Below are 9731 nucleotides of genomic sequence, written 5' to 3' on the forward strand. Positions count from 1 at the left end.
CTTCCGACCATTTCATCGGCGCGGTCCTTCAAGCAGACAGATGAGTACAGCGAAGGGGTTCCTCTCAGATCGTCGGACTCGTTCCGGTCACTGCATTGATGCCCGGTCAGCGCGCCGTGCTGACCATCGATTTTCACCGAGTTAGGGCTCAGGAGCAAGCTTGTAAACAAAACTGTCTCGTGTGCGTTGTATCTCGGCTGTTTCGTATGTTGTGGGAGCATTGTGGCTGAGCCCCAAGGTATCTAAGTAGTAGGTTGTTAGCTTAGCACCGGAGTGGAAGTTGTTCTGTATAATGAATGGATGGGTTATCATGCAGGGTGCTGAAAATTTTATCCTTGCTGTTGAGATGGTTTTCTTCTGTTAATACATTAGTATGTACTCCCTCCGTCCCAAAATAAGTGTCTTGAGCTTAGTACAAATTTGTACTAGAGCTAGTACAAAGTTGAGACACTTATTTTGGGACGGAGGGAGTAGTTTGTATGGCTCAGATGTAATCTTATGTTTTACTTAATCCCAAAAGAGAGGAGCTAAAAAAATAGAGAAACTTGATATCAGAACACAACCTGTATTATCAACTATTATTCAATACATCAACTACATACACAAGACACAACTACCATCATTACTCAAGAGACATGTAAACACCACAGATTTCATGCAGCAAGGAACCACCACAATGATTCATTGCAAACTTCTGACAGTCAAGCACGCGGTACATAATAAAACATTACCGGTAAGATTCAGACAGACAGCTATGGTTACTAGAAGGTGTGAACCTTTAGGCACATTTTGCAGGTTCTACCAACAAGTAAGCTTAACACACACCTGACAGTCCAGGGGTGAGTGACAACAGCTGCCAAGTACTACACAGACAGTGCTAAATAACAGTGCACAGGAAGGTCTCGTGGATCTACATACTAAGAAGGGCTCGAGGCCCAACATAGCTCGATAACATCGTATCGAGTGGCATCAGGGGGTTGTTCGGCAACGCTGGTGGTCATCGAAGCTCTTCGCCTTGGCTATTGGAGGGGCGATCTTGTGAAGGACATCATGTATCTTCCAAGAATGTTGCTGATAGGAAGAGGCCCCCTGTCAGCACAAGCATCACAATGGTTAGTACAAGTTCCTGAACAATTTAGAGAAAAAACCAATTGAAAGTCTGTAACCAGAAATTCCATGGAGCGCATTCTGGCAACTACAGACATACAAGGACACTATACTCTTGTGATTACGGCAATTCAATAAGCAATAATACTGGATGCTGGATCCAGTCAAAAGAATGGATGTTTAATATGACAAGCACAAGATTTCCGAAACAGCCATACAACCATAATAATAAAGCAACTTGAACAGAGTGAATCCTTAGTGCATTCTACTCTTATGCCATTACAGATCAAATGACAATCATAGGAGTTCAACAACTCAATCTGCAATCATACAGGATCTAGTTCAAAGCATGGATGCAATATGACGCGAACAAGATTTCCTCAACGGCCATAGCCAACATAAAACAGCTGAAACCGAGCTAATCCTTTTAGAGCGCATTCTAGCAACATATGTGCATTCCTACTCTGAAGTTATTACACGAAACTGAGAACACATAAATCTCACCTCTTATTTACAGTCGACGCCTTGACAGTACAGCTATAAATAAATAAACCTTTGGGGAAAAAATTCATTACAATCTGTAATGACTTCAGATGACTAGCACGAGAATTTCGCAGCAGTTGCAAGTTTTCAATCAAAGATAGTCTGGACATGAGTAATCAGTTATAACACATTGTACAGATAGATAAAGCATGGGAGTGGATGTGTTGTCTCTTACCAGGCACGAGAATCACAGCTGTTATTACGGTTATCACCCATGACGAATACATGGCCTTCAGGGAGGCGCTGCAGGACGATGCACAGTCTTAGTACCAGATGGATCCGGGCATAGAATTGAGCAGAGAGCGAGAATAGGATTGGAGGGAGAGATCATCCACCATCTGAGACCCGTCATTTCATTTCGAAAGAACAATGGGGGTACTCAGGAAGTCAACAACACAGAGCAGCCATGCCACTTTTGGTCCTCCTCTTGCAGTAGTAGTATGTATGGTCATTTGTTTGTCTAGCAATAATGAGCCATGGTAGTTTGGGCATACAAGTATCTGTGGACCTGGCAATAGCAACTCCACAATGTTGTTCAAGGAGACAATGCTCACTCAGCAGGGTAATAGAAAGAGAAGCAACGAACAAACCATGGCTTCCATCGTGTACGACGACGCATGGGGTGCGGTGTAGTGTTCATTCTGTGCAACACCGTTAACAATAAGCTGGCCTTGCCGGACCTGTAAAAATGTTTGTGCGTAAGTGCTGGCATTCAGATTTAGGTAGTAGAATGCATAATGCATCTTGGTATATGGATGGCCTTAGCTCAAGCAGCATATGCGAATCAGTGTGATGAATGAATGAATGCTACTAATGTGGGTCAGCATTGCGTTTGCTGAAGCAGCATACGTCGATCAGCAGGATGAACAAATGAAAGAATGACAGTAGTACTAGTTGGTATGCATCGTGTTTGTTAAAGCAGCATATATCAATCAGTAGGAGTAGGATGAATGAATGATGCTGTATCAATAATGTGGGTAGAAGACACTGCAAGTGTGGCCTTTACTAAATGGAAGAATGAACAAATGAAATGGTCAATCAGCAGGATGACTAAATGAAGGATTAATAAACGGAGGTAGCATATCTATGAATGAATTGTAGTAATAAGTTGGGTGGAAGCAGGACAATGTTAGCATCATCGCATTTGCTCAATCAGCACAGCAGGATGAATAAGTGAAAGTATGAAGAGATGATGGCATCAGATTAGTAGTTGATTATTACCTCGACGAAATCTCCAGGGGTGGCAATAACCCTCTTAATAAACACGACATCTTTATTTATGCCGCAGTTCTGCAGTAAAAATTAGGAGAATCAGATTGACTGACAAGTAGGAGTAAAAATGGAATGGAAGAAGAGAAGAAGCAGAGCAATGTACCTGCAGGGCGGTGGGCACCCTGAAGAAGACAATGTCGCCCACGGACGGCCGCCGGAACATGTAGCTCACCTGACCAAAACCAAAACCAAAATCAGAATCAAATCATTCATTCCCCATTTCATTTCTTTTGTTAGTTAGCCAACTAATCGTGGCACATCCGAACGAGGGCAAGCAGAATGAAAGAGATCTATCTACTCGTATCTATCTAGCAGAAGCAGAGGGGGAAAAGAAAGGAAAGGAAAGGAAGCTACTTTCTCTGCGACGGCGCGGTCGCCGGGGCGGAGGGTGGGCGCCATGGACGCGGAGGCGACGTAGCGGATCACGGCGAGGGCGGTGGAGACGAGGAGCAGGACGAGGAAGAGCTTGAATCCGTCGGAGCAGCGGAGGCGCGCCACCCACCAGCGGTGCAGGAGGGCGGCGGAGGTCAGCAGCTGCTGGTGGCACGGCAGCCAGTCGGCCGGCGACAGCGGCGCGATGAGGCCCCGCAGCAGACGCGGCGGCGCCATCGCCATCCCCTTCTTCTTCTCTCCACCAAGAAGAAGAAGGCTCCCTGACAAGTAGTACTACAGTAATGGCTTCCTTCCACACCAAGACTCCTCTTTTACACAGAGCGCACTAAGATTTGTGACTCTTTTTTTTTGTTTGTTTTTTACATTTACATTCATGTCGAATGAGTGGGTACAAATATATTCCATTCGTTTTTTTTCTTATATATTCAGACACTGGCAATTTAGGGCAGAGAAACTGAGCTTAATCCTAACCCTCTCGCGCTCTAAGCCGTTTCGTTTTTTGGCGGTTGGAAGGTTGTCTTATGTCTTATCCCATGTTTTCTCGCTAATTGGGCTAAATGTGCTAAACTGTACCTACTCTAGTGAAAATTTCGAAACACTCTTGTTAGTTGGGCCTAGCCGTCACACAAAGCAGGGAAAATTTACATCTCGAGTCATTGTCGATAGGTAGCACTTGAGTTTGCTCGAGAAAAAACGGCAGGTCATTGCTCTTGACAAACCTAGGCACGCCTCTACCGTTGTCGTCGCCGCCGCTACTGATGATACGGAAAACAACCAGTACCCCCGGTAGGGTGGTGATTGTGTCCAGAAGTATCAGAAGGGAGTTCACACAAGGGGGTTGTCATGGTTCGGGCCGTCATGGTGGCGTAACAACTTATGCCCTGCTTTGTGTTTGTATTGATGTGGGAACACCTCGGGCGAGGGGGTTACAAGATGATGATGAATATGGCTACCGAGAGTATGGAACAACTTATGCCTAGAGCTCGGTGATGGTGCCCACGATGACATTGGAGGGCAACCACCCCCCTTGCTGGCGGCCTCGGACTACGGAGCAGCAGTACCCTTCCCCTTGCAGGCCAGCTTTCTCGCGGTGGAGAGGGGAAGTCGGGAAAGCACAAAGCAAATCTTCAAGTGCTTGAGCTGACAGGAGCTTGGGTGATGGAAGCAAGAATGAGAGCGTGGGTAAATTAGATTGCTTATGTGACACATATTTAATGAAGAGAGAGATGCTTGTGGTAACTAGCTAAGTTACCGGAACATCACACATGAAGAGAGAGATGCTTGTGGTAACTAGCTAAGTTACCGGAACATCACACACTCCAAGAAACAATGAGTCTATAACCTAATAAATACATCGTTGCATGACACTACATAGATGTTCCTACCCACTATGGAGGTAGTAACATAGTCTAGGGAAGTGTGTAAGTTACTAGCTTATGTTCTTGCCCATTGTGACCAGCCTAAGAAATTGCAGACTTGAAGACCTCGGATCCCACTAAATCCTTGGATCCGAGAAGCCAACGTGGAAGACTGAACTCGCCTGTGAAGTCAAAGACCAAGAAGATGAAAGCCATTCCGAGAAGAGAGTCAATGTCCTCGGCTTGCAGACCAGTTCAGGGGCTATTGACGGTGTCATGTTTTAGGGGGTGCACACCACGTCAGCCTACTAGTCATGGGACGGGCCATGGACCCACCAACTATTGAAGATTGGGTCCTGCTTGCCGAGGACCTGATGGGAATATGCCCTAGAGGCAATAATAAAATGGTTATTATTATCTTTCCTTATTCATGATAAAGGTTTATTATTTATGCTAGAATTGTATTGATCGGAAAATTAAATACATGTGTGAATACATAAACAAATACCGTGTCCCTAGTAATCCTCTACTAGACTAGCTCGTTGATCAAAGATGGTTAAGGTTTCCTAACCATAGACATGTGTTGTCATTTGATAACGGTATCACATGATGTGATGGACAAGACCCATCCGTTAGCTTAGCATATTGATCGTTCAGTTTATTGCTATCGCTTTCTTGATGTCAAATACATATTCCTTTGACTATGAGATTATGCAACTCCCAGATACCGGAGGAATACCTTGTGTGCTACCAAACATCACAACGTAACCGGGTGATCATGAAGATGCTCTAGAGGTATCTCCGAAGGTGTTTGTTGAGTTGGCATAGATTGAGATTAGGATTTGTCACTCCGAGTATCGGAGATGTATCTCTGGGCCCTCTTGGTAATACACATCATAAGCTTGCAAGAAAATGACTAAGGGGCTAGTTGCAAGATGATGTATTACGAAACGAGTAAAGAGACTTGCCGGTAATGATATTAAACTAGGTAAGAAGATATCGACGATCGAACCTTGGGCAAGTAACATACCGACAGACAAAGGGAATTACGTATGTTGTCATAACGGCTCGACCGATAAAGATCTTTGTAGAATATGTAGGAACCAATATGTCCATCCAGGTTCCACTATTGGTTATTGACCGGAGAGGTGTCTCGGTCATGTCTACATAGTTCTCGAACCCATAGGGTCCGCACGCTTACGTTCTTTGATGATATAGTGTTATATGAGTTATGTGATTTGGTGACCGAATGTTGTCCGGAGTCCCGGATGAGATCATGGACATGACGAGGAGTCTCGAAATGGTCGAGAGGTAAATATTGATATATAGGACGAGGGTATTTAGTCACCAGAAGTGTTTCGGGTAGTACCGGGTACTTATCGGGTCATCGGAAGGTGTTCCAGGCACGCCCCCCCGGCAAAGTTATGGGCCTTATGTGCCAAGTGAGGGAACACACACCAGCCCACAAGGGGCTGGTGCGCCCCCATAGCTGGCCGGCCCTAGGGGAGAAGGAAAGTGGAGACTAGGTCTCCCCTTTCCTTCCCTGTCCTCCTCCTTCCTTTCCCCTTTGGGGAAATATGGCAAGGGGGGCGCAGGGCAAGGCAGGGGCATGCCTGGGGAGGGGGCGCCACACAAGGACACAACATTGTCTTAGCCCTGTGTGGCACCCCGTCCACCGTTTACACCTTCGATCATATTTTCGTACTGCTTAGGTGAAGCCCTGCGGAGATAGCATCACCATCACTGTCACCACGCCGTCGTGCTGCCGGAACTCATCCACTACCTCACCGTCTTGCTGGATCAAGAAGACAGAGGACGTCATCGAGGGGGTGCCGTACGTTCGGTGCTTGATCGGTTGGAACATGAAGAAGTTCGACTACATCAACCGCGTTATGAAACGCTTCCACTTACGGTCTACGAGGGTACATAGACACACTCTCCCTCTCTCATTGCTATGCATCTCCATGGATAGATCTTGCGCTTGCGTAGAATTTTTTTGTCTTCCCTGCAACGTTTCCCAACAGTGGCATCCGAGCCAGGTCTATGCGTAGATGATATGCACGAGTAGAACACAAAGAGTTGTGGGCGGTGATGGTCATACTACTTACCACCAACGTCTTATTTTGATTCGGCGGTATTGTAAGATGAAGCATCCCAGACCAACCTTACATGTCCACGGACATGAGACCGGTTCCACCGACAAACATGCAACTAGTTTTGCATAAAGGTGGCTGGCGGGTGTCTTTTTCTCCTACTTTAGTTGAATTGAATTTAAGTGCGGCCAGTCCTTCAAGAAGGTTAAAACAACAAACTTGATAAATCATCATTGTGGTTTTTGCCGTAGGTAAGAACGGTTCTTCCTAGAATCCCGTAGCAGCCACGTAAAACTTGCAAAACAAAGTAGAGGACGTCTAACTGGTTTTTGCAGGGCATGTTGTGATGTGATATGGTCAAGACATGATGTGATATACGTTGTTGTATGAGATGATCATGTTTTGTAAGTTATTGGCAACCGGCAGGAGCCTTATGGTTGTCTCTTTATTGTATGAAATGCAAACGCCATGTATTTTCTTTACTTTATTGCTATGCGTTAGCAATAATTGGCGAGACGACCACGACGCAACGATGGAGATCAAGGTGTCGAGCCCGTGATGATGGAGATCATGACGATGCTTTGAAGATGGAGATCAAAAGCACAACATGATGATGGCCATATCATGCCACATATTTTGATTGCACGTGATATTTATCTTTTATGCATCTTATTATTCTTAGAACGATGGTAGCATTAGAAGATGATCCATTCACAAGATAAAAGTGTTCTCCCTGAGTATGCACTGTTGCTAAAATTCGTCGTTTCAAAGCACCACCTGATGATCAGGTGTGATAGACTCTACATTCACATACAACGGGTGTAAGACAGTTTTGCACATATATTTTATGGTTGTGTAAAAAGGGCAACCTGGTGCATGTAGCTCCCGCTTGCGCAGGGTCCAGGGAAGGGTCCGACCACTTTGGGTCTATAGTACACAGCCTTTCCCTACATTTCTGTAAGAGGCTGTTTCCAGGACTTGAACCCATGACCTCATGGTCACAAGGCAGCAGCTTTACCACTGCGCCAAGGCTCCCGCTTGTGTGGATTGCCAAAATTATATAGCTACCTACTATGGATAATAGGAAATAGAAGATGATATGTGACTACAACGACTTCTATATAAAATAAAGATTATTTACAAGAACTAATTGAAACGTAAAAGGGCTAAAAGAAATCCAATAATTATCATGATAGAAAGTATTTATCCGGTTTTGTATGTGTTTATGCGTTGGCAACCAATACTAACTTACAATGCTGTAAGACGCTCTGTGCGTACAGAAACTGAAATGAGTTAGGAAGAAAAATAAAGATGGAAGGAACAATATTCCAGAGTATTTGTCAAGCTTAACCTTATCAAGCTTTCAAGTCAGCTTCTAAATTACAAAAAACATGATGAATCCTCAAATAAGAAAGAGCCAACAATTTGGAACATGTTACAAAACTGGTGAAGATAGAAAGCATTCGTCCTCTTTTTTCTTGTCGTAAGGAGTAGCTTCAGCATACATTTGTAACAGTGTAATACCTGATCCGGAAAAAGTTATTCATTATTATTACTGAAGGAAAGAGGCGTGCAGACAAAGAAAGAGAGGCGGTGCAAATAAGGCCTTAAAAGTATGTCTTCAAGTTTGATGACTGCAGATATGTTGGATTATTTGAAATTGCACAAGTATATAAGAATAAATATATGTGGTAAAATAGCGAAAGATATATGGTTTCTCTGTCATGAAACAAAATAAATCCGACTGATGTGGATGATGGCGGCAGGCGGCTCGCGATTAGCTTCCTAATAGGATGGATGCATCCGAGATAAGTTTTTTAATATGATGGATTTGTCTGAGATTAGTTTCCTAATAGGATGGATACACTCTGATTTACTTTCCTGGAATATGATGCACCCGTGATTATTAGTTTCCTAATTTCCCAGGCGTGAAGTTTCATATTTTCCTCCACGGTGAAGTACGGTCAGTCAATGTAAATTGCTAAGTGCACACAGAAAATGGTTTAGGTTAAGTCTAACCGTTAGATTGATTTTAGTGGACCTAATCATGCGGTGGTATTGGATCTGTGTACACTTTATGGGGTGTGCTTAAAGAAGTTCTTGTTTGATTGTTTAATAGTAGTAAAGATTCAAGGTGCCTCGCTTATTCTCAAAAAAGCCATTAACATATATAAATTGGTGAGATTTTATGAAAAATATCGAGGTGGGACTATTAGTTATCAAGTTTTTTTGAGGCATATCAGTTATCAACTAACACTCTATTCTAACACAATAGACGGTAAGAGGCTAGGACGTTGGTCAACTTTTTTTGTCTGAGGCCAATGGAGGCCCAATAACGTTACCAGTTCAACCGAAAGCGTCTATTATGTAGGGAACACACGATAAATTAGGAACGTGTGGCTGGCCCAGTTGGTAGCCACAGCGCTTTCATGATAGCGAGGTCATGAGATCAAATCCTAGCTTTGGTAATTAATTTTTTCTCAAATTCGAACTGGAGTTTTTTTGGTGGGCTGAGGCCCATGTGAGCGACGTGGGAGCCTTACGAATCTGACTTTTGTGTGGGTTGAGGCCCGTGTGAGCGATGAATAATCTGATGGGGCTCACGACAAATAATAATACCACCTCGGATAGTAAAAATATCAATAATATGGGTGAACGGATGAAAAAATTGAAGAAACCCACCTTGCTTTATTAGTAGGTATAGATTTCTGGGATAATTTGTGCTTTTATTTCTTCTATTGCAGAAGGATGGTAGTAATATTAGTATATAGCGTGGATTTTACTTTTGTGAGTAGTTTACGGTGATTTGCGAGTGACACCACCAAGTAACAACTGACTGGTGTTTCTTAGAGTATAAAGTCTATTCGTATTGTAATCTATCTTTATTAGTCTAATCTTGGAGCCCAAGCTTTGTAATCTATATAAACAGCCCTTGAGGCCCCAATCAATACAACAATTACTTCTC

The 9731-nt window shown here is 43.8% G+C and overlaps 1 protein-coding gene across 5 annotated transcripts; it reads right to left on the minus strand.

Moving 5' to 3' along the window:
* Positions 1–636: 636 nt before the first annotated feature.
* Positions 637–3545, minus strand: LOC119345045 (chloroplast processing peptidase-like). 5 transcript variants are annotated; one of them, XR_005166896.1, is made up of 7 exons: positions 3277–3545; positions 3026–3094; positions 2872–2940; positions 2241–2330; positions 1986–2158; positions 1826–1893; positions 1025–1089 (listed from the first exon to the last, which is right to left on the minus strand). XR_005166896.1 is itself a non-coding variant. In XM_037615283.1 (6 exons), exons 1-6 carry the CDS (start codon positions 3535–3537, stop codon positions 1020–1022), a joined length of 627 nt encoding a protein of 208 aa, XP_037471180.1. In that variant the 5' UTR covers positions 3538–3545; the 3' UTR covers positions 637–1019. The 5 variants fall into 5 exon arrangements, 2 of the variants coding, with proteins under 2 accessions (XP_037471180.1, XP_037471181.1); XM_037615283.1 differs by lacking the exon at positions 1986–2158 and having other exon boundaries at positions 637–1089; XR_005166894.1 differs by having other exon boundaries at positions 1012–1089; positions 1826–2158.
* Between the last annotated feature and the right edge of the window lie 6186 nt (positions 3546–9731).

The sequence above is a fragment of the Triticum dicoccoides genome, unplaced genomic scaffold (genome assembly GCF_002162155.2).
Source record: "Triticum dicoccoides isolate Atlit2015 ecotype Zavitan unplaced genomic scaffold, WEW_v2.0 scaffold201126, whole genome shotgun sequence".
In the NCBI taxonomy this organism is placed as follows: Eukaryota; Viridiplantae; Streptophyta; class Magnoliopsida; order Poales; family Poaceae; genus Triticum; species Triticum dicoccoides.

Coding starts and splice junctions, on each gene's coding strand:
- LOC119345045 (XM_037615283.1), bottom strand. CDS start 3,537: ATGGCGATGGCGCCGCCGCGTCTGCTGCGGGGCCTCATCGCGCCGCTG. Junction 2,941..3,025: donor GGGTGCCCACCGCCCTGCAG/GTACATTGCTCT, acceptor TTTTTACTGCAG/AACTGCGGCATAAATAAAGA. Junction 2,331..2,871: donor CCCCTGGAGATTTCGTCGAG/GTAATAATCAAC, acceptor ACATTTTTACAG/GTCCGGCAAGGCCAGCTTAT.